General features: G+C 40.5%; 1 protein-coding gene across 1 annotated transcript in view; it reads left to right on the forward strand.

The window, feature by feature from the left end:
- The window catches only part of kif20ba (kinesin family member 20Ba), a 128,385-nt gene that overhangs the window by 42,217 nt on the left and 61,376 nt on the right, over positions 1 to 24,792 (forward strand). Inside the window, exons 23-28 of the mRNA XM_034185056.1 lie at positions 3,265 to 3,380; positions 4,764 to 4,919; positions 8,503 to 8,679; positions 10,011 to 10,127; positions 15,733 to 15,834; positions 21,822 to 22,031. Of these exons, the coding sequence (XP_034040947.1) occupies positions 3,265 to 3,380; positions 4,764 to 4,919; positions 8,503 to 8,679; positions 10,011 to 10,127; positions 15,733 to 15,834; positions 21,822 to 22,031 (878 nt within the window). The remainder of the gene's footprint in view (positions 1 to 3,264; positions 3,381 to 4,763; positions 4,920 to 8,502; positions 8,680 to 10,010; positions 10,128 to 15,732; positions 15,835 to 21,821; positions 22,032 to 24,792) is intronic.

The raw sequence follows: 24,792 nt of genomic DNA on the forward strand, positions 1-24,792 counted from the left end.
GTTCTTTCATTACAAAATGTCCGTTAACAATGGAATGTCCGAATAAACTCCTCATGCCGACTTCTTCTGAAAGTTCTCTGTTCTCTGACGACTTACTGGGTCAACAGAGCCTGAAATGTGGAAGTTTTCAGCTTGAAACAGCGAGACGAAGCCACCTCGGAGCGCAGATCGCTGTCAGGCGCCGTGGGCCGTCCTTACGGCGACACTACCAGACCACAATCTCTCATCAGCCGTTAAAATTTTTACCGAAAACCAGCTGAATTTATCGACTGGTGTCCACTCATTTGTCAAACAAAGCAGCAGTCTCTGAGCCATTCCTAAACAATGGAAAAAATCGATGAGAGGGTGGGCGACTCCTCACTCAAAGACTGCCCACAGGCGAATGACGTAACCGACAGGCGTGAAAAAATTCTCGCATGCCCACGAGGGTTCAAGCATGTCTGATGTAATCACACGTGATTCAAATCCATATGGTTTTTGAAAAAAATAGTAAGGTCCGTTACTTTTATCACAGACCTCGTGTATGTGTGTGTATGTATGTATGTGTGTATATATATATCAATCAATCAATCAATTTTTTATATAGCGCCAAATCACAACAAACAGTTGCCCCAAGGCGCTTTATATTGTAAGGCAAAGCCATACAATAATTATGTAAAACCCCAACGGTCAAAACGACCCCCTGTGAGCAAGCACTTGGCTACAGTGGGAAGGAAAAACTCCCTTTTAACAGGAAGAAACCTCCAGCAGAACCAGGCTCAGGGAGGGGCAGTCTTCTGCTGGGACTGGTTGGGGCTGAGGGAGAGAACCAGGAAAAAGACATGCTGTGGAGGGGAGCAGAGATCGATCACTAATGATTAAATGCAGAGTGGTGCATATAGAGCAAAAAGAGAAAGAAACAGTGCATCATGGGAACCCCCCAGCATTCTACGTCTATAGCAGCATAACTAAGGGATGGTTCAGGGTCACCTGATCCAGCCCTAACTATAAGCTTTAGCAAAAAGGAAAGTTTTAAGCCTAATCTTAAAAGTAGAGAGGGTGTCTGTCTCCCTGATCTGAATTGGGAGCTGGTTCCACAGGAGAGGAGCCCGAAAGCTGAAGGCCCTGCCTCCCATTCTACTCCTACAAACCCTAGGAACCACAAGTAAGCCTGCAGTCCAAGAGCGAAGCGCTCTATTGGGGTGATATGGTACTACGAGGTCCCTAAGATAAGATGGGACCTGATTATTCAAAACCTTATAAGTAAGAAGAAGAATTTTAAATTCTATTCTAGAATTAACAGGAAGCCAATGAAGAGAGGCCAATATGGGTGAGATATGCTCTCTCCTTCTAGTCCCCGTCAGTACTCTAGCTGCAGCATTTTGAATTAACTGAAGGCTTTTTAGGGAACTTTTAGGACAACCTGATAATAATGAATTACAATAGTCCAGCCTAGAGGAAATAAATGCATGAATTAGTTTTTCAGCATCACTCTGAGACACGACCTTTCTGATTTTAGAGATATTGCGTAAATGCAAAAAAGCAGTCCTACATATTTGTTTAATATGCGCTTTGAATGACGTATCCTGATCAAAAATGACTCCAAGATTTCTCACAGTATTACTAGTGATCAGGGAAATGCCATCCAGAGTAACGATCTGGTTAGACACCATGCTTCTAAGATTTGTGGGGCCAAGTACAATAACTTCAGTTTTATCTGAGTTTAAAAGCAGGAAATTAGAGGTCATCCATGTCTTTATGTCTGTAAGACAATCCTGCAGTTTAGCTAATTGGTGTGTGTCCTCTGGCTTCATGGATAGATAAAGCTGGGTATCATCTGCGTAACAATGAAAATTTAAGCAATACCGTCTAATAATACTGCCTAAGGGAAGCATGTATAAAGTGAATAAAATTGGTCCTAGCACAGAACCTTGTGGAACTCCATAATTAACTTTAGTCTGTGAAGAAGATTCCCCATTTACATGAACAAATTGTAATCTATTAGACAAATATGATTCAAACCACCGCAGCACAGTGCCTTTAATACCTATGGCATGCTCTAATCTCTGTAATAAAATTTTATGGTCAACAGTATCAAAAGCAGCACTGAGGTCTAACAGAACAAGCACAGAGATGAGTCCACTGTCTGAGGCCATAAGAAGATCATTTGTAACCTTCACTAATGCTGTTTCTGTACTATGATGAATTCTAAAACCTGACTGAAACTCTTCAAATAGACCATTCCTCTGCAGATGATCAGTTAGCTGTTTTACAACTACCCTTTCAAGAAGTTTTGAGAGAAAAGGAAGGTTGGAGATTGGCCTATAATTAGCTAAGATAGCTGGGTCAAGTGATGGCTTTTTAAGTAATGGTTTAATTACTGCCACCTTAAAAGCCTGTGGTACATAGCCAACTAACAAAGATAGATTGATCATATTTAAGATCGAAGCATTAAATAATGGTAGGGCTTCCTTGAGCAGCCTGGTAGGAATGGGGTCTAATAAACATGTTGATGGTTGATATATATATAAAATCGTGTCACCTACACTTTCAGCTTGCTTCCCCTTTTTTTCCCCCACTGCTTCACACATACACTCTGAAGGTATAGCATATCTGAGATTGATCCACTTAAAGAAATTCTTGTCTAATCTGTAAAAACCTTGTAATTGTTAGAATTACCAAAACAGTGGGCCACCACTCTGGGTCTGGTCTGCTTGAGGTTTCTTCCTCATTATCATCAGAGGGAGTTTTTCTTACCGCTGTTGCCTGTGTGCTTGCTCAGGGGAGTTGGTATGGTTAGTCCTTAATTGTTTGAAGCGCCTTGAGGCAACTTTATTGTGATTTGGCGTTATACAAATAAAATAATTTGAATTAAAATAAATTGAATCTACTTGTTGATTTGACACAAGTTTTATATTGGATCCTCTTTCCTGATGCAACTCCACATTATATGAAGAATGGGAAGGCGTGGCCTTTAACTAATAACTTCCCAAAGTAGTTAAAAACAACAACAAAAATACAACTTACAGTTCTAAACAATACAGTAATCTGCATCATAGTTTTGTTATTATTTGATATATTTTCAGTTTCTTCAGCAGCACAAAGTTGGTTTTTATTTTTGTCTCTCACTGCAACTTTCTTGCTGTGTGACGTCACAAACATCTGATGGGGATAAAACTCTTTTGGATGGCAGCTGTTGGTGGTACGACGTGCTCTCTGAGTGGACCGTCTCTTTTTTTATTCTTTATTCATGACTATTTTGTTCTTTGGCTGTGATCTTGTTAGAAGTGGAGAAGCTGAGAGGGATGCTGACGCATCAGGAGAGAGACGAGGATCTGCTCCGCCACACAGCGGTTGAATCGAATGATGTCAGACTGACCCAGGCTCAGGAAAACCTGAAGGTGACCAAGAATTTTTTTTTTTCTTCTTCTTCTTATTTATTCATTTTTAGTTATCCATTAGGGGTGGTGGCCAAGTGGTTAATGCGCTTGGTTTCACTTCAGAAGGTTCCAGGTTCAAATCCCACCCCTGCCACATTTCTCCATGTAATGTGGAGTTGCATCAGGAAGGGCATCCGGCGTAAAACCTGTGCCACTTCAACATGCAGATCCACCTTGGATTTGCTGTGGCCCCCTGAGTGCAAACAAGGGAGCAGCCGAAGGGACTTACTAGTTATCCATTAGATGATGATGTGTTGAAACAAATTTTTTAATTTAGTTAAATCGCTTAATTAAAGGTGAGGTACTTGAAGAAGAAATCTAATTCTCCATATCTTGTATTGGCAAAAATCAGCCCAAAATGCATTGCATCAAAATCTAGGGTTCTTTCACGTCGCAACTATGCTTTATTTCTACTTGTGTTCCAATCACAGTACTATTAATTTTATGGATGATTGTGAAGCTTTCAGCCACAACTGTAAAAAATAAATTAAAAAATGGACTCTGCATGGGTGCACGTGGTAATGCGGGTTACGATGCTCCCAGCTAACAGACATAGGACTGCCCGCAAATCTTGGCGAAATTAGGCAGTTTTAATAATACCCCCCCCCACACACACACACACACACACACACACACACACACACACACACACACACACACATACATACACATGTTGGTTAACAGAGAATAGCACATAATCTTATTACACGATTGCAGTTGTGGTTTTTATTAGCACTTTAAAAAATAAGCCTGTACTCATCCAGCCATCCATTTTCTATACCCGCTTATTCCAGTGGAAGCTCACAGGGGTGCTAAAGCATATCACAGCAGACACTGTACAAGAGGCGGAGTTTACCCTGCACAGGACGCCAGTTTATCACAGGGCCACGTACAGACCGACAAACACAACCACACTCACTCACACTTAGAGTCACCAGTTCACCGAACCTGAATGTCTTTGGAATCCATGAGAACACGTGGGAGAACATGCAAACAAGGACCAGGCAGGATTAGACCTTGGGACCTTCTCACTGTCAAGCAACAGTGCTAACCACTAATCCACCGTGCCGCCTGAACTTAACTCATATGTAGAATCATCAGAAATCTCATTCCAACATGAGCACACTGAAAACAATAAGAATAATGCAACAGAAATATGTTGAAGACAAAATTCACTTTCTAAAATTGGCTAAAAAGTCCTCATCAATTTTCTATTATATTTTCCCTCGTCAAATACGCCTTCAAAAACAGTCCTTCTAAATTTTTTTGCAATGAGTGTATCACGATGCTGAAGTCAACTTAAAGCTGCTTTTCTTTATTTTTATTAACATCAACACTGAACAGCTGTGCAAAGACAAATATGAGGCAGAGCGCCTCCTGTGGGTGAAGGAGAAGCTGTCTCTGCTTGGCCAAGTCAAAGAGGCGGAAGACAAACGCAACAAAGAAATGACCACGTACGCGAAGGACAGGAAGTGCAACGCTGAGCTGCAGAGTCAGATGGTATGATCCGTTCATCATGAACACACTGTTTAATCTGGTGTTTAAGTTTTCTACGAAACAGACGAAATGTTGTTCATGTTGAAATCAGGTACAACCCCAAATCAGAAAATGTTGGGATGATATGGACTAGGCCAAAACAAAACAAACAAACAAACCCGCAGTGATTCTTAGAGATTAAATTTCACTTATTTTCTTTAATAATCACGATGTCCTTGTTTGGTGTCTGGAACGACTGTATCTTCCTGTGAATTTTTTATGCTTGGTTTTTAGTTTTGTCTCACTTATTTGTGGGCGGTTTGCCTTTAATGACAGGTGTAATGAGTGTAGTACCTGGATAGATATGGATGTGTCTTTAGGTAGTCAACGCCCCCTTTATGCACAATCACACCTGGTTATGATCTTTATTAAAAGGGCTCTACCACCCATTCTTTCCAAGGACTCGGATGACAATGTAACCTTACATCGAAGCTTCAGTCCATATCTTTTGTTAGGCAGCTTTAAATAAATCATTTAATTACACAGACATCTGTGTTGCACCGGGGTTCCTTTTCTCTACATGTTTCATCTTGACCTGGTTACACTGGCTTGTTGTGGTTGGCAGAAGCACAGAGAACCGTTCTTTTTCGGCAGTGATTCTTACTTTGACTCCTGTGTCATTGCTGACAATATGAACCCAAATTACGAGGTCTGTCAATAAAGTATAGGTCCTTTTTATTTTTTTCAAAAACTATATGGATTTCATTCATATGTTTTTACGTCAGACATGCTTGAACCCTCGTGCGCATGCGTGAGTTTTTCCACGCCTGTCGGTGACGTCATTCGCCTGTGAGCACTCCTTGTGGGAGGAGTCATCCAGCCCCTCGTCGGAATTCCTTTGAGAAGTTGCTGAGAGACTGGCGCTTTGTTTGATCAAAATTTTTTCTAAACCTGTGAGACACATCGAAGTGGACACGGTTCGAAAAATTAAGCTGGTTTTCAGTGAAAATTTTAACGGCTGATGAGAGATTTTGAGGTGATACTGTCGCTTTAAGGACTTCCCACGGTGCGAGATGTCGTGCAGCGCTCTCAGGCGCCGCCGTCAGCCTGTTTCAAGCTGAAAACCTCCACATTTCAGCCTCTATTGATCCAGGACGTCGTGAGAGAACAGAGAAGTTTCAGAAGAAGTCGGTTTCAGCATTTTATCCGGATATTCCACTGTTAAAGGAGATTTTTTTTAATGAAAGACGTGCGGACGGATCGCAGCCGCTGCTATGCTCCGCCACAGGAAAAACACCTCTGTTGGAAACCTTAAGGACAAGTTGGAACATGTCCAGCTGTTAAACAATTTCTCATATACTCACTCCACTGAAAGCCATCAAAAGCCGCCTGGATTTTACAAATGGTTATCAACACGGAGGTGTTTTTCCTGTGCCGCCGCACCGCGTCGGCTGCGTCCTGACGCGCGGACCCGTCCGCACGTCTTTCATTAAAAAAATCTCCTTTAACAGTGGAATATCCGGATAAAATGCTGAAACCGACTTCTTCTGAAACTTCTCTGTTCTCTCACGATGTCCTGGATCAATAGAGCCTGAAATGTGGAGGTTTTCAGCTTGAAACAGGCTGACGATGGCGCCTGAGAGCGCTGCGCGACGTCTCGCACCGTGGGAAGTCCTTAAAGTGACAGTATCACCTCAAAATCTTTCATCAGCCGTTAAAATTTTCACTGAAAACCAGCTTAATTTTTCGAACCGTGTCCACTTCGATGTGTCTCACAGGTTTAGAAAAAATTTTGATCAAACAAAGCGCCAGTCTCTCAGCAACTTCTCATACAAAGGAATTCCGACGAGGGGCTGGACGACTCTTCCCACAAGGAGTGCTCACAGGTGAATGACGTCACCGACAGGCGTGGAAAAACTCACGCATGCGCACGAGGGTTCAAGCATGTCTGACGTAAAAACATATGAATGAAATCCATATAGTTTTTGAAAAAAATAAAAAGGACCTATACTTTATTGACAGCCCTCGTATTTCAAATTTTGTGTGGTCAGCTTTATTTAATTTGTTAATATACAGCCACTAGAGCACTTGGTGAAATTCTGTTGTAACTGCATTAATGGTAAAGGCCCACCAGCTGGGGCTGTTGCTCCATTTCAAGAAGCGTGAGTACAGGCTGCTGTGGGACACGATGACAATAGATTCCTGTATTTCAGATCTGTACCACGTTCCAAAATAAGTTGGGACGGCGGAAATTTATTCTAAACAGAAAGATTAAATCATCACGCTTACAGCCAGTTTTCTTGAGACGAGTCAGCAGATGAACACATGAATGTTTCCAGGTCACTAAATAGGTCTTGGACTTCAGCAGAAACCAAACCGTTTGGTACTGTGTGGAAAATCTGTGTCAAGTTGGTAGGTAGACCAAAAAAAAAAAAGATGAAATATCTCCAGTTCCTACAGTCTGTAGTGCACCAGATTTTTTTGCATTTTCCATATCATCCCAACTTTGTCTGATTTTGGGTTATAATTAATATATCTCACATTTACTGTTAGTTTTATATTTACATCTAATTTTATTGCTGGTAAAATACACACATGGACAAAATTATTGGTACCCTTATATTTTACATACCGTAATCTCCGGACTATAAGCCACTACTTTTTTTTTCACGCTTTGAACACTGTGGCTTTTACAGTGATGCGGCGAATTCATAGATTTTTACAGGTTTTTTCAAAAGTCGAAATACGTCAATTGATTTCCTGAAAGCTGCTCTCCTCGTGCGGTTTAAATTCACACACAGTGTAAATATAAGGTCTTCTCCTTTCGTTTTTGTTGATTTAATCATACTTTAGTTCCTTGTAGTGGCTGAAAAAAGTCCCTCTCCAGGACTTTGCACTAGAGTTGTGCTGTCAGATCAGTCCCCCCCCCCCACCGGTTCTCTGTTTTGGCGCAACAAGTCAAAAAAGTCACAGCGCCTTTGTGTGTCATTTACCACAGACTCCATCTGTTCCTGGCTGCATGCAATGAAATCCCAAGAAAAGTTCAAATCACTCAATTCTCCGTGTGGAGCAGAGACACCATGTGCGCAGGCTGGATGACGTGCATGTCAATATTTACATGTAACACTTCAGGGAAAAAAGTATTTATGGTACATATTTAATTAAACGTTAAATTTTTCAGTCTAACATCTTTCTGTGTAAATATCTCATGTTACAATGTGGAGACCTGCAGCTTATAGACAATTGCGGCCTATTTATGTACAATTACTTTTTTCTTTCTGAAATTGGTGGGTGCGGCTAATATTCAGCTGTGCTCTGTCGTCCGGAAATTACTGTACACATTTTATATTTTATATATGGTCAGAAATAAATGCAAATGAAGCAGTTTTGTTTCATCAAAATGTCTAAAGATTTTGGCAACAAGAACTAAAGAAAATGCTGTCATAAAGTCAAACCAAAAATCCTGACATAAAATCTGTGCTGGACAGTTTTTGGCACCCTTTGATCAATTTACAGTCAATCATCACTTTAGATAAGTCAGGAGTTGTTTGCTCCCTCTCCACTGTCTCTCAGCATATAATGTCCGTCCCCTCTCCCGGTTGGTCAGAAATCGTTGTTGTCCCAGCTCACTGAGAAGGAGCAGGTGATGGAGAAGTGGAGGACTGAGAGAGACACTTTGGTTGCAGCTCTTGAAGTCCGGATCAAGAACCTTTGGTCCAACCTGGCAGAGAAAGACAAACTTATCCAGGAGCTGAATCAGAACAGCACACAGCCGCCACAAGAGGTCAGTATGATATAGAGACAAGGTGAGAAGAGGAGGACAGGTGTTTGTTGTTTTTAATGTTTTGTTTCTGTATCTTCAAGAAGATGCAGAAAATTACATCCATGTGTTATTTGTCAGGATTTGAGACTTTGTGTGAAATTCTCCACCGTGTTTTTTGTCTTCATTTGATGCTGAACAGAAAACAGGCTGAAATAACAGCAGCTCCTGTTTGTGGTTTCAAACTTCCTGTTTTGGTTTTCATCTGAGCTCCCTGGAAAAGTCAGCTCCATTCCACCAGCTGCCTAAAGAGTTATCTGCTGTACCGTGCATCATCAGTCATGTTTTTACTGACTATAGCTGATACGAATCTAAAACAAAAAACAGAAATTCACCTTTGATCCACATTTTAACAATTCTATGAATAACTTTAGAAGGATTACATGTGATGATTTGATGGGGGTCTGTGTGTTTATTGTAGTATTGGTATATTGGTCAACATGGTATCTGCAAAATCCACACGGTCAGGTAAATTCATATCGCGTTGCTTTCTTTACAGTTTATATCGTCCCATTTTTCACTGATGTAAACATCAGAAATAAAAGATAAACAAGAAGAAATGCAGTGATTTCAGGTTTGCTTTCTTGGGGGTTGAGCGGTTGGAGTGTTTGACTGTGTATCAGAATGTTACCAGTTTGAATCCCACTCAGATCAATGACTAGAAAACTGTCAACCCAGCAGCAAATGAGGACCTGACTCTGTAGGATTTGGGAAGGTGAAGGGAGAGGAGACGTGGACCAGCGTTCATATGCCGTGTCCTCGAAACACCCACCACTCCTATGGGCTACCCCACCTTAGTCATGGTAATGTGGAATTGTGTTAGCAGGAGGGGTCCATGTCTGAACCGCTGTAGCAGCCCCAAGTGGAAAAAGGGGAGAAGCCAAAATAACTCGTCTTTATTACCATCTCCTGGGTTTTGTTTTTGTTTTTCCCCAGCTTGTAGAGAAGCACATAACACAGTTTGCCATCCTTTGTTTCAGCTTTTTATTTATCCTGTAAGTTATTTGTAGAACATAAGGTCATATTGGACCTTATTAAAAAGTAAAAGGATGGATCGGTCGGTCCGTGGTGCTGGGATTATGGCTGAGGAAATAAAATCCCTTTTTTAAAAGAAATTTATCCCAAACAACCAAAGTGTAGCATTTATGGATAATGAAACACTGTAAAGCATCTGAAACATCAGCTAGCGATAGCCTGCTCGCACCACCAGCCATATTTGATCAGACCTTAACAACTCTAAACTAGGTTTAACCATTCCTTTAATCCTTTGTTGTGCCTGAACATCTGTTTTTCAGGTTAACTGCGTCAGTGTCGCAGAGCTGCAGGCTGCTCTGTCAGACAGGGACAATGAAATCCAGAGACTAAAGGAGCTCCAGGCCTCGACACCTGAATGCAGGGAAGCAGCCACACAAGTGAGTCCGAAGGCTAAATTCCACTGAAAGCACACTGGGTTTATACACTGTACAACGGCTCTGTTGCACATCTTCAGCTGATACAGAGTCCAAGGAAAACATGGTCTGAAAATGTTTTTTCTTCTTCTTAGACCTTACTTGTGTGAAGCGCCTTGAGTCAACTTTGTTGTGATTTGATATCTATCCATGTAACATTCCCACCAAGTTTGATCCATTGAGGCTTCTTGGTTGTAGAGATACAGTGGCTTGCAAAAGTATTCAGCCCCTTGGTATTTCACACATTTTAATTTGTTTATGGCATTTCAAATACAAAAAGTAAATCAGGCTTTTCAATATAAAAATGTTTAAAATTATCTTCCTTAAACTCAAACTGAAAGTAAATCTCTACAACTTGATATAAATTAATTAAAAATATAAAAGCCAAGATGATGGGTTGCATAAGTAGTCAGGAGGATTTTCTTTAACCAAAACATTAAATCTAGACTTGCATCTCAGATGTACCATCTGGCAAATTGTAGTGAAACTTTCAGGTCTTCTTTTTAATAAAATCCTACTCTATAGCACTTCATCATGCAGCTGTATAACTGGGGATACAAAATGCAAAACATGCACTATGCACAATTTCTCCAATCACAGCCACAGAAGCCTGTAACTTCTTCTGGGTTGTCTGGGTGTCTTGGTGGCTTTCCTCACTCTTCTCCTTCTTGCACAGTCACTCAGTTTTTGAGAACCGTCTACTCCACACAGATTTACCATAGAGTGCCATACTGTTTGGATTTCTTCATAACTGATGTAAATAAAGTTCAAGACACATTCAGTGACTTGGAAATGTTCATGTATCCATCCCTTGACTTGTCTGAAGAAAACTGACAATAAACCTGATTGTTTATGGGTATTACTCGTATACCAAAGGGGCTGATTACTTATGCAACCCATCATCTTGGCTTTTATATTTTTAATTAATTGATATCAACTTGTAGAGATTTGCTTTGAGTTTGAGTCTAAGGAAGATCATTTTAGAAATTTTTATATTGAGAAGCCTGATTTACTTTTTGTATTTGAAATGCATAAACAAATTAAAAAGTCTGAAATACCAAGGGGCTGATTACTTTTGCAAGCCACAACCAAGAAGCCTCAATGGATCAAACTTGGTGGGAATGTTACATGGATAGATATCAAATCACAACAAAGTTGACTCGAGGCGCTTCACACAAGTAAGGTCTAACCGTACCAAGATATTTACAGGTCATTAGATTTTGCAGTAATTTGGTCAAAGGTCAAGGAAAATGTGTAGGTTTTTTTTTTTTTTATTTTTTTTTTTTATCAACAACAAAGTTTAGATGGATGATCTAAAGCATATATTGATCAGCAAAGTGTTTCTGATTGATTGGTATGAATGACTTCATGATGAAGTAGTACAAAGTCAAAACCGCTATTACAGACTGTGTACATTTATACTCAACAAAAATATAAACGCAACACATTTGGTTTTGCTCCCATTTTGTATGAGATGAACTCAAAGATCTAAAACTTTTTCCACATACACAATATCACAATTTCCCTCAAATATTGTTCACAAACCAGTCTAAATCTGTGATAGTGAGCACTTCTCCTTTGCTGAGATAATCCATCCCACCTCACAGGTGTGCCATATCAAGATGCTGATTAGACGCCATGATTAGTGCACAGGTGTGCCTTAGACTGCCCACAATAAAAGGCCACTCTGAAAGGTGCAGTTTTGTTTTATTGGGGGGGGATACCAGTCAGTATCTGTTGTGACCACCATTTGCCTCATGCAGTGCAACACATCTCCTACGCATAGAGTTGATCAGGTTGTCAATTGTGGCCAGTGGAATGTTGTTCCACTCCTCTTCAATGGCTGTGCGAAGTTGCTGGATATTGGCAGGAACTGGTATACGCTGTTGTATACGCCGGTCCAGAGCATCCCAAACATGCTCAATGGGTGACATGTCCGGTGAGTATGCCGGCCATGCAAGAACTGGGACATTTTCAGCTTCCAAGAATTGTGTACAGATCCTTGCAACATGGGGCCGTGCATTATCCTGCTGCAACATGAGGTGATGTTCTTGGATGTATGGCACAACAATGGGCCTCAGGATCTCGTCACGGTATCTCTGTGCATTCAAAATGCCATCAATAAAATGCACCTGTGTTCTTCGTCCATAACAGACGCCTGCCCATACCATAACCCCACCGCCACCATGGGCCACTCGATCCACAACATTGACATCAGAAAACCGCTCACCCACACGACGCCACACATGCTGTCTGCCATCTGCCCTGGACAGTGTGAACCGGGATTCATCCGTGAAGAGAACACCTCTCCAACGTGCCAAACGCCAGCGAATGTGAGCATTTGCCCACTCAAGTCGGTTACGACGACGAACTGGAGTCAGGTCGAGACCCCGATGAGGACGACGAGCATGCAGATGAGCTTCCCTGAGACGGTTTCTGACGGTTTGTGCAGAAATTCTTTGGTTATGCAAACCGATTGTTTCAGCAGCTGTCCGAGTGGCTGGTCTCAGACGATTTTGGAGGTGAACATGCTGGATGTGGAGGTCCTGGGCTGGTGTGGTTACACGTGGTCTGCGGTTGTGAGGCTGGTTGGATGTACTGCCAAATTCTCTGAAACGCCTTTGGAGACGGCTTATGGTAGAGAAATGAACATTCAATACACGAGCAACAGCTCTGGTTGACATTCCTGCTGTCAGCATGCCAATTGCACGCTCCCTCAAATCTTGCGACATCTGTGGCATTGTGCTGTGTGATAAAACTGCACCTTTCAGAGTGGCCTTTTATTATGGGCAGTCTAAGGCACACCTGTGCACTAATCATGGTGTCTAATCAGCATCTTGATATGGCACACCTGTGAGGTGGGATGGATTATCTCAGCAAAGGAGAAGTGCTCACTATCACAGATTTAGACTGGTTTGTGAACAATATTTGAGGGAAATGGTGATATTGTGTATGTGGAAAAAGTTTTAGATCTTTGAGTTCATCTCATACAAAATGGGAGCAAAACCAAAAGTGTTGCGTTTATATTTTTGTTGAGTGTATATGGAGCACATAAATTATCTTTCACCCTTCTGATGACTTTCATTGGTTTTGTACAGGTTCTGGATTGCACAAGTGATTTATTTTTACCCAAGGCCAAAAAAAAAGGGCCATCAGGTATTGAGAAGACTTTGTGTCCGTCCGTCCGTTTGTCTGTCCATCTGTCTTCACTCAACCTAGGTCCAGTCCTATTCCTACCAGAGTCTTCAAATTCACAGGGAATATTCTTGGGACACAGACCTTGGACAAGTTCAAAGGTGGCTACTCTTGACCTATTTAAAGTGGTCCAAAGGTCACATTCTGTTTCCTATTTTTATGCTCATACGGCCGAAGGTATTTTAGCGTTGCGTTATATTCAGAATTTTAAAGGTTTTTTCTGAATTCTGTATGTCTTTTACAACTATCTGGATGAAGTATTCCTGCTTGGCTGCCAAAATAAGGCTTAAATGGGTCTAATCGTGCCTAATACCCAGGAGCTCCTGCAGTGGGCCAATTTCAGGATTTTTTTTCAGAGGTCTCACTCTAATGCCTGGATTTTGAATGAGAGGTAGATTGTCATACATTGTCCGTCCTGTCCTTTGCCATAGACTATCCAGGTTTTCATTTCCATATATGGGTTCACCAATAAACACTCAGAAAAAGTGCACATCTATACTCAATATGTGCGTGTGTATGCACATGCAGCTGCATGCTTTGAAGGTGAGAGAGGCTTCCTCTCCCCATCATCATTTCAGCACCATGGAGAGCGGCAAAGTTCAGTCGCAGCGGCTCACAGTGAGTCTGCAGCAGAGGATCAGAGTGTCACGGTCACACAGTTTCTACAGACATGACCACTAACATTTAACATTTACAAACTGTCACTCGCCATGTCCTCATTTCTGAGACATTAAAACCAAAGTACAGAGGTTTTATTTAGTAACTGAATTAGAATGATTAATTAATACAGTTAGTGATTATATTTGTTTGCATTAATGGATTTATGTTGCAGCTGTACCTTCTCTACACTCGCGACTGTCTTCTCTTGTACTGTGCATTGCAGGTCACGCCCACTTTTGTGATGTCATCGTGCACAAAGTGGTCATAAATGTCAGGCTTTATTAATTCTGAAAGCTGTTTTCTTTCCATGTAATCGTTTTCATAGCTGCTCAATATGAATTCAGCAAAACTTGATTTCAGTGGTGACATTTGGGGACAATAACATCAAAATGTGCACAAAGCTTCTTAATCCACCCCAATAGCTAAACTCAGTGATGAATTTTTGTTTCTCTGTAGAAATGGTTGCACATAGCAATTTAACAATGCATGTATGTTGTTATATTTTGTGATTTTCCTGCGACACACTGAGAATATCATGCAGCAACAATTATTGTGCTTTTATTTATTTATTTTTTATTACACTTTCTTTTTTATACTCGTCAGATGATTGGTTTTTGCACAGAACATCCCATGAGACAAGAATGTTTTCATGTTTAAGAGTGAATAAGAAGAAGCGGTGGGGTGGGGGGGGCTGTTACTTAACAGGGAATTCTAGGATTAGACTCAAACCATTGTGTTTCTTGTAAATGATGGATGTTTTTGTGTTCTGGATCAGAACCTTTTGCTTGTTTTAGTCATAGGTTGTCCTTAGGTTTCTTCTCTTTTCAAAGTGAACACATTTTCTGCATTTTGAAAGGTCATCATGGCTGAAAACTGAAGTCAAACAGCAGCAGACGAGTGACTTTATAGCCCTGATGCATTAATTTCATATCTGCCAGGAAAGAAACGCACAACAGTTTCAATCAAGATATGTAAATATCAATGAAATAAGAACAGAATGAAAACATGAAACATTATTTTAGTGACACACTCGTACTTCCAGATCAAACTCAGTTTGAGCGAAGCCACCCTCATGTGGTTTTGCAGTGGGTGAATCTGGACAGCCAAACCAGCCGTGTGTTTATTTTTTGTCGGGAGGGAACCGGATTGCCAGGAATAAACCGCCATGGCTGTGGAGAAGATTTGGCATCCACACAAGAAGAATCGGGGCTTTGCTGGTACCGAACCGGTCTGGCGAAGCACAGACTCTTTAAAAGGAAATGTTCAACTGAAATAGCAGAATGTTTTTCTTTTAAACTTTGTTTTCTAATATTACAGTTTTATCTTAATTCTCCTTTATTTCTTTCTCATTCAAATATGTATTATTAGTCTGATGATCCCACAAAGACATGAAGACTTGTTTTTAGAAGGTTTATCAGAGTGAATATTTGCATGTTAATGTTAGCTAACTCAGGGCCACTTAAAGACCTCTCAGCGCGTGACAATGAAGTGCTTTTATTGTGACACTGTCAGATAGACGTGAGGGTTTGTTTGGTTTTAGTCAAATCTGCAAACAAAGTGAACACATCTTTTGGTTTGTTTGTGGCTCTGTCACCTTGAAACTCTTCCCAACAGAATCTTTATATTTGGCAGCAAAGTGAAAGATAAATGTGCGCTAAATGACACATGAAGGAAGGTCACTCATCATTTTCATGTTTTCATCTTTGTCTGACAGACTCAAAGCATCGTGCGTCCTGCTGCAGAGGGACACAAAGATCCCAAAGAAAGTCGAATTTCTGGAGGGAAGAGGTGCACCAGAGCGTCGGTCAGCAGTCATGTAAGCACAGACATCCAAAATAGACTTTTAGAATCTGTGTTCATCTCGTTGCGGACTTTTAAAAATAATTTTAAATTCTGTACTGACAACTGTAATGAATGGATGATAGAAATTTCCAAAGCATTTGAGTCTTGAGTTGTGTAATTAGTTACAGTCCATTATTTTAGAAAATGCTCAGTGTTGTGACTGTGGACAGCACTTTGTAATTATTATTTTTTTCCTACTTGAAGTTTCTCTATAAATTTATTATTTTTCATGCTTTCTCCATCTCTGTATCATTTCATCTATATTATGATAGCCAAGTGGCCTCTGTGTGTGTGTGTATGGGGGGGGCGGGGGGGCTTTGATCACGCAAAAACTGGGGAGAGCTGATATTTGCCCTTTGGTATGCCTATGTATTTTGGGTCAAGGATGAATGCTGCAAAAATGAAAAGTTGACTGGAGAATTTAGCAATGTAGCTAATCAATAAACAATGAATGTTGTGCTGCAATGCACCATGGCGACTCTGTTTTGAGAAATGTGAAGTTAGCGACACCAGCAACCATAGTCAATTGTCTTCCGGGGGCCAGAGCAGGCGACATTGAAGGAAATTTGAAACTGCTGGCTAAGGCTAAGCGTAAATTTGGTAAGATTGTAATTCACGTCGGCAGTAATGACACCCGGTTACGCCAATCGGAGGTCACTAAAATTAACATTGAATCGGTGTGTAACTTTGCAAAAACAATGTCGGACTCTGTATTTTTCTCTGGGCCCCACCCCAATCGGACCGGGAGTGACATGTTTAGCCGCATGTTCTCCTTGAATTGCTGGCTGTCTGAGTGGTGTCCAAAAAATGAGGTGGGCTTCATAGATAATTGGCAAAGCTTCTGGGGAAAACCTGGTCTTGTTAGGAGAGACGGCATCCATCCCACTTTGGATGGAGCAGCTCTCATTTCTAGAAATCTGGCCAATTTTCTTGGATCCTCCAAACTGTGACTACCCAGAGTTGGGACCAGGAAGCAGAGTTGTAGTCTTACACACCTCTCTGCAGCTTCTCTCCCCCTGCCATCCCCTCATTACCCCATCCCCGTAGAGACGGTGCCTGCTCCCAGACCACCAATAACCAGCAAAATTCTATTTAAGCATAAAAATTCAAAAAGAAAAAATAATATAGCACCTTCAACTGCACCACAGACTAAAACAGTTAAATGTGGTCTATTAAACATTAGGTCTCTCTCTTCTAAGTCCCTGTTAGTAAATGATATAATAATTGATCAACATATTGATTTATTCTGCCTTACAGAAACCTGGTTACAGCAGGATGAATATGTTAGTTTAAATGAGTCAACACCCCCGAGTCACACTAACTGCCAGAACGCTCGTAGCACGGGCTGAGGCGGAGGATTAGCAGCAATCTTCCATTCCAGCTTATTAATTAATCAAAAACCCAGACAGAGCTTTAGTTCATTTGAAAGCTTGACTCTTAGTCTTGTCCATCCAAATTGGAAGTCCCAAAAACCAGTTTTATTTGTTGTTATCTATCGTCCTCCTGGTCGTTACTGTGAGTTTCTCTGTGAATTTTCAGAACTTTTGTCTGACTTAGTGCTTAGCTCAGATAAGATAATTATAGTGGGCGATTTTAACATCCACACAGATGCTGAGAATGACAGCCTCAACACTGCATTTAATCTATTATTAGACTCTACATTTACTCTGATGGACTACCCAGCAGTGGGGAATAAGTTTCATTACACTAGAAGTCTTTCAGAAAGCGCTGTAACTAGGTTTAAGGATATGATTCCTTCTTTATGTTCTCTAATGCCATATACCAACACAGTGCAGAGTAGCTACCTAAACTCTGTAAGTGAGATAGAGTATCTTGTCGTTTCTCTCAAAAATTCTTGATAGGGTAGTTGTAAAACAGCTAACTGATCATCTGCAGAGGAATGGTCTATTTGAAGAGTTTCAGTCAGGTTTTAGAATTCATCATAGTACAGAAACAGCATTAGTGAAGGTTACAAATGATCTTCTTATGGCCTCGGACAGTGGACTCATCTCTGTGCTTGTTCTGTTAGACCTCAGTGCTGCTTTTGATACTGTTGACCATAAAATTTTATTACAGAGATTAGAGCATGCCAGTAGGTATTAAAGGCACTGCGCTGCGGTGGTTTGAATCATATTTGTCTAATAGATTACAATTTGTTCATGTAAATGGGGAATCTTCTTCACAGACTAAAGTTAATTATGGAGTTCCACAAGGTTCTGTGCTAGGACCAATTTTATTCACTTTATACATGCTTCCCTTAGGCAGTATTATTAGACGGTATTGCTTAAATTTTCATTGTTACGCAGATGATACCCAGCTTTATCTATCCATGAAGCCAGAGGACACACACCAATTAGCTAAACTGCAGGATTGTCTTACAGACATAAAGACATTTCCTGCTTTTAAACTCAGATAAAACTGAAGTTATTGTACTTGGCCCCACAAATCTTAGAAACATGGTGTCTAACCAGATCCTTACTCTGGATGGCATTACCCTGACCTCTAGTAATACTGTGAGAAATCTTGGAGTCATTTTTGATCAGGATATGTCATTCAAAGCGCATATTAAACAAATATGTAGGACTGCTTTTTTGCATTTACGCAATATCTCTAAAATCAGAAAGGTCTTGTCTCAGAGTGATGCTGAAAAACTAATTCATGCATTTATTTCCTCTAGGCTGGACTATTGTAATTCATTATTATCAGGTTGTCCTAAAAGTTCCCTAAAAAGCCTTCAGTTAATTCAAAATGCTGCAGCTAGAGTACTGACGGGGACTAGAAGGAGAGAGCATATCTCACCCATATTGGCCTCTCTTCATTGGCTTCCTGTTAATTCTAGAATAGAATTTAAAATTCTTCTTCTTACTTATAAGGTTTTGAATAATCAGGTCCCATCTTATCTTAGGGACCTTGTAGTACCATATCACCCCAATAGAGCGCTTCGCTCTCAGACTGCAGGCTTACTTGTAGTTCCTAGGGTTTGTAAGAGTAGAATGGGAGGCAGAGCCTTCAGCTTTCAGGCTCCTCTCCTGTGGAACCAGCTCCCAATTCAGATCAGGGAGACAGACACCCTCTCTACTTTTAAGATTAGGCTTAAAACTTTCCTTTTTGCTAAAGCTTATAGTTAGGGCTGGATCAGGTGACCCTGAACCATCCCTTTGTTATGCTGCTATAGACGTAGACTGCTGGGGGGTTCCCATGATGCACTGTTTCTTTCTCTTTTTGCTCTGTATGCACCACTCTGCATTTAATCATTAGTGATCGATCTCTGCTCCCCTCCACAGCATGTCTTTTTCCTGGTTCTCTCCCTCAGCCCCAACCAGTCCCAGCAGAAGACTGCCCCTCCCTGAGCCTGGTTCTGCTGGAGGTTTCTTCCTGTTAAAAGGGAGTTTTTCCTTCCCACTGTAGCCAAGTGCTTGCTCACAGGGGGTCGTTTTGACCGTTGGGGTTTTACATAATTATTGTATGGCCTTGCCTTACAATATAAAGCGCCTTGGGGCAACTGTTTGTTGTGATTTGGCGCTATATAAAAAAAATTGATTAATTGATTAATAGTTTTACTTCCTTATTGAAGACAACTTAGGATGCTGTAGCTCCTCTGAAAAAGAGAGCTTTAAATCAGAAGTGCCTGACTCCGTGGTATAACTCACAAACTCGCAGCTTAAAGCAGATAACCCGTACATTGGAGAGGAAATGGCGTCTCACTAATTTAGAAGATCTTCACTTAGCCTGGAAAAAGAGTCTGTTGCTCTATAAAAAAGCTCTCCGTAAAGCTAGGACATCTTACTACTCATTACTAATTGAAGAAAATAAGAACAACCCCAGGTTTCTTTTCAGCACTGTAGCCAGGCTGACAAAGAGTCAGAGCTCTACTGAGCCGAGTATTCCTTTAACTTTAACTAGTAATGACTTCATGACTTTCTTTGCTAAGAAAATTTTAACTATTAGATAAAAAATTACTCATAACCATCCCAAAGACGTATCGTTATCTTTGGCTGCTTTCAGTGATGCCGGTATTTGGTTAGACTCTTTCTCTCAGATTGTTCTGTCTGAGTTATTTTCATTAGTTACTTCATCCAAACCATCAACATGTCTATTAGACCCCATTCCTACCAGGCTGCTCAAGGAAGCCCTCCATTATTTAATGCTTCGATCTTAAATATGATCAATCTATCTTTATTAGTTGGCTATGTACCACAGGCTTTTAAGGTGGCAGTAATTAAACCATTACTTAAAAAGCCATCACTTGACCCAGCTATCTTAGCTAATTATAGGCCAATCTCCAACCTTCCTTTTCTCTCAAAAATTCTTGAAAGGGTAGTTGTAAAACAGCTAACTGATCATCTGCAGAGGAATGGTCTATTTGAAGAGTTTCAGTCAGGTTTTAGAATTCATCATAGTACAGAAACAGCATTAGTGAAGGTTACAAATGATCTTCTTATGGCCTCAGACACTGGACTCATCTCTGTGCTTGTTCTGTTAGACCTCAGTGCTGCTTTTGATACTGTTGACCATAAAATTTTATTACAGAGATTAGAGCATGCCATAGGTATTAAAGGCACTGTGCTGCGGTGGTTTGAATCATATTTATCTAATAGATTACAATTTGTTCATGTAAATGGGGAATCTTCTTCACAGACTAAGGTTAATTATGGAGTTCCACAAGGTTCTGTGCTAGGACCAATTTTATTCACTTTATACATGCTTCCCTTAGGCAGTATTATTAGACGGCATTGCTTAAATTTTCATTGTTACGCAGATGATACCCAGCTTTATCTATCCATGAAGCCAGAGGACACACACCAATTAGCTAAACTGCAGGATTGTCTTACAGACATAAGGACATGGATGACCTCTAATTTCCTGCTTTTAAACTCACCCATATTGGCCTCTCTTCATTGGCTTCCTGTTAATTCTAGAATAGAATTTAAAATTCTTCTTCTTACTTATAAGGTTTTGAATAATCAGGTCCCATCTTATCTTAGGGACCTCGTAGTACCATATCACCCCAATAGAGCGCTTCGCTCTCAGACTGCAGGCTTACTTGTAGTTCCTAGGGTTTGTAAGAGTAGAATGGGAGGCAGAGCCTTCAGCTTTCAGGCTCCTCTCCTGTGGAACCAGCTCCCAATTCAGATTAGGGAGACAGACACCCTCTCTACTTTTAAGATTAGGCTTAAAACTTTCCTTTTTGCTAAAGCTTATAGTTAGGGCTGGATCGGGTGACCCTGAACCATCCCTTAGTTATGCTGCTATAGACTTAGACTGCTGGGGGGTTCCCATGATGCACTGAGTGTTTCTTTCTCTTTTTGCTCTGTATGCACCACTCTGCATTTAATCATTAGTGATTGATCTCTGCTCCCCTCCACATGTCTTTTTCCTGGTTCTCTCCCTCAGCCCCAACCAGTCCCAGCAGAAGACTGCCCCTCCCTGAGCCTGGTTCTGCTGGAGGTTTCTTCCTGTTAAAAGGGAGTTTTTCCTTCCCACTGTCGCCAAGTGCTTGCTCACAGGGGGTCGTTTTGACCATTGGGGTTTTTACGTAATTATTGTATGGCCTTGCCTTAATAATAAGTAATAATAAAATAATGATGATAATAATGTGTATATGATAACAAGAACCTAAACAATTTTAAGTAAATTAAGACAGTAAATTAACATTAAAAATTACATAATTAACAGGAAATTAAAGGGTTGAGTTCCTCGAATAAAAATTGTTGAGGTCTAAGGTTCTAAAAATATTCAGGACTCAAACACCATTCCAACTCATTGCTTAATTTATTACCACCCTTGAAAAATGTCAGCTACCTATTTTATAAATATGACCCAGTCTAGAGCCCGTGGATCCCCACAGACAACACTCTATCCTCTAACATCACTCTATCCTCTAAATAAATTGTCACATTTTTTGAGTTCTCACCAAGCCAGACAAAATTTTGATGTTTAACTTTGGTATGTGTTCCTCAGGGCTCCTCCCGCTGTCCTTCTGTGCTGGACGCTTCAGAGATTTCCACAGAGAACGGCCGGACGAGCCGCTTTCCCCAGCCAGAGATGGAAATCTCCTTCAGCCCTCTGCAGCCTAACCGCATGGCTCTGCGGCGCCAAGGCGAGGACAGCTCTGTCACCGTCAAACTCAACCGCCCGTCACGCAAGAGAAAGAGTGCCGAGCTGATGAAGGTAGGAACCTGTGAACCTAAAGCCATGTTCATACATTTTACTCACATTTATTGTGGAAAGTAGCTTTTCATTTAAATATTGACTCACTTCAAAAGGTTTTGAAACAGAAACTAAATTTTTTTAAAATTATTCATAAGTAAATATAGATCCAGGGATCTGATCTGTTTCCTTTTTAATACCGATACCATATTTTTCATACTATACGTTGCACTGTCAATTTGACACATCTGTCCATGAAATGCAGTATGTAGAGGAAAAACATGAAAATTCAGTAAGGTATGTCTTCTATAATATATTCCAATTCTAAGGTAGAACTATATACTAGTGTATACTAAGGTATATCTAAATATCTAAAAAAAGGAAGAGTAAAATAGAGTAGAGTAGAGCCACTTAGGTGCCTGGTCTTGAAAACCAGGGATGGTAGGTTGAAAAGCTTTTTCATCCCATCGGAACTCTCCCTACCCACCCAAGCAGCTCAAGAAAATGGACATATCATAATATGTCATAATACATATCATAAGAAAATAGACATCATGTATATAAGGGATATTTAAATAAGGGTAATAAACAACATATGTATAAGTCACATCAGTGTATAAATCAAGTTTATTTTGAAACATCGTACCACACTTCATGCAACAAGAAGCACAATTTATTTAAATGGCACATTATTATTCTATAACACAGACATCTCCTTAGCAAGCAGATGCTAACTAATGTTATTGTATGGCGCACAAAGATCTCATGAGTAAATTCCATTGAACCAACAAAAAATTCAAAGCAGAGCTAAATGAGCTCGCTTACCTCGCTAAATGTAACTGAACTTTTTAAAATTCCGATATACAGCTTTAATTTACATTGCAGTTAGCTTTTTCTTAGCCTAGCCATCCTCCTCATTGAAGGTCTGGCTGTCGCACAAATGGCAAACAAGTGCTGAGTAGTAAGAAGGTTATTGCCTGTCTCTCTGCAAGAGCGTGGTCTTTTATTTTGAGAGCATGATTTGTCAGTTTAACTTATTCTGTAAGACCCAGTGTGCCCTCCTTATTCAGATAATGTTCTCATTTTATGGCATTTGATGTTCAGCTTAATCGTCCATTACCGCTACATTCTGCTCCGGAAGATGAGTAAGTGTGGATCAGACAGTACCTCATTCAGACCAGTAGTTGTATACAAGAGCAGTATGTAGACTCTGCCATCTTGTGGCCATCGGTGATGATGACCTGTGTACCTCCTATTGATCTATACCAGGTCAGGGTATGAGCAAAGCACCGGTATAAGACATTTAGTACATGTACCGCTAATCCAGTCCCCCTGTTTTTTTGCTATATGATCACTGGATGTGATGATCAGCTAGTCTACTCTTTTGTGCAGAAACTCCAAGTGCTTTAAATTATGGGGAAAAAAAAAACAGTTCACGTCGTGTCATTGTGTCTCGTAGTGGCAACACAACGAAGAATCACAGCACACCTGCGGTGAGTTTAACGTATTTACAGTTAGCATTCTTTCAGAGTCTGTGTTCTGGCTGTTACTGCCCAGACAACAGCAGCTAAAAACAGAACAGCAGTGTGCCTGATGTGACTTTTTAAAAAAAAATAAATTAACCAGTTGCTTTTTGCAAATACTGACCAGGTCTCTCTCTGAGGATGGCACCTCAACAAAAGCACAGACAAAAACCTTCTTACCTGTCAAGCATGTTGCGTTTACACATACAGTAGTGTTCAGAATCATAGTAGTGCTATGTGACTAAAAAGATTAATCCAGGTTTTGAGTATATTTCTTATTGTTACATGGGAAACAAGGTACCAGTAGATTCTCACAAATCCAACAAGACCAAGCATTCATGATATGCACACTGTTAAGGCTATGAAATTCGGCTATTAGTAAAAAAAAGTAGAAAAGGGGGTGTTCACAATAATACAACCCCTGGCAAAAATTATGGAATCACCGGCCTCGGAGGATGTTCAATCAGTTGTTTAATTTTGTAGAAAAAAGCAGATCACAGACATGACACAAAACTAAAGTAATTTCAAATGGCAACTTTCTGGCTTTAAGAAACACTACAAGAAATCAGGAAAAATAATTGTGGCAGTCAGTAACGGTTACTTTTTTAGACCAAGCAGGGGGAAAAAATATGGAATCACTCAATTCTGAGGAAAAAATTATGGAAACATGAAAAACAAAAGAACGCTCCAACACATCACTAGTATTTTGTTGCACCACCTCTGGCTTGTATAACAGCTTGCAGTCTCTGAGGCATGGACTTAATGAGTGACAAACAGTACTCTTCATCAATCTGGCTCCAACTTTCTCTGATTGCTGTTGCCAGATCAGCTTTGCAGGTTGGAGCCTTGTCATGGACCATTTTCTTCAACTTCCACCAAAGATTTTCAATTGGATTAAGATCTGGACTGTTTGCACGCCATGACATTGACCCTATGTGTCTTTTTGCAAGGAATGTTTTCACAGTTTTTGCTCTATGGCAAGATGCATTATCATCTTGAAAAATGATTTCATCATCCCCAAACATCCTTTCAATTGATGGGATAAGAAAAGTGTACAAAATATCAACGTAAACTTGTGCATTTATTGATGATGTAATGACAGCCATCTCCCCAGTGCCTTTACCTGACATGCAGCCCCATATCATCAATGACTGTGGAAATTTACATGTTCTCTTCAGGCAGTCATCTTTATAAATCTCATTGGAACGGCACCAAACAAAAGTTCCAGCATCATCACCTTGCCCAATGCAGATTCGAGA

The sequence above is a fragment of the Thalassophryne amazonica genome, chromosome 13, assembly GCF_902500255.1.
Source record: "Thalassophryne amazonica chromosome 13, fThaAma1.1, whole genome shotgun sequence".
Taxonomy (NCBI): domain Eukaryota; kingdom Metazoa; phylum Chordata; class Actinopteri; order Batrachoidiformes; family Batrachoididae; genus Thalassophryne; species Thalassophryne amazonica.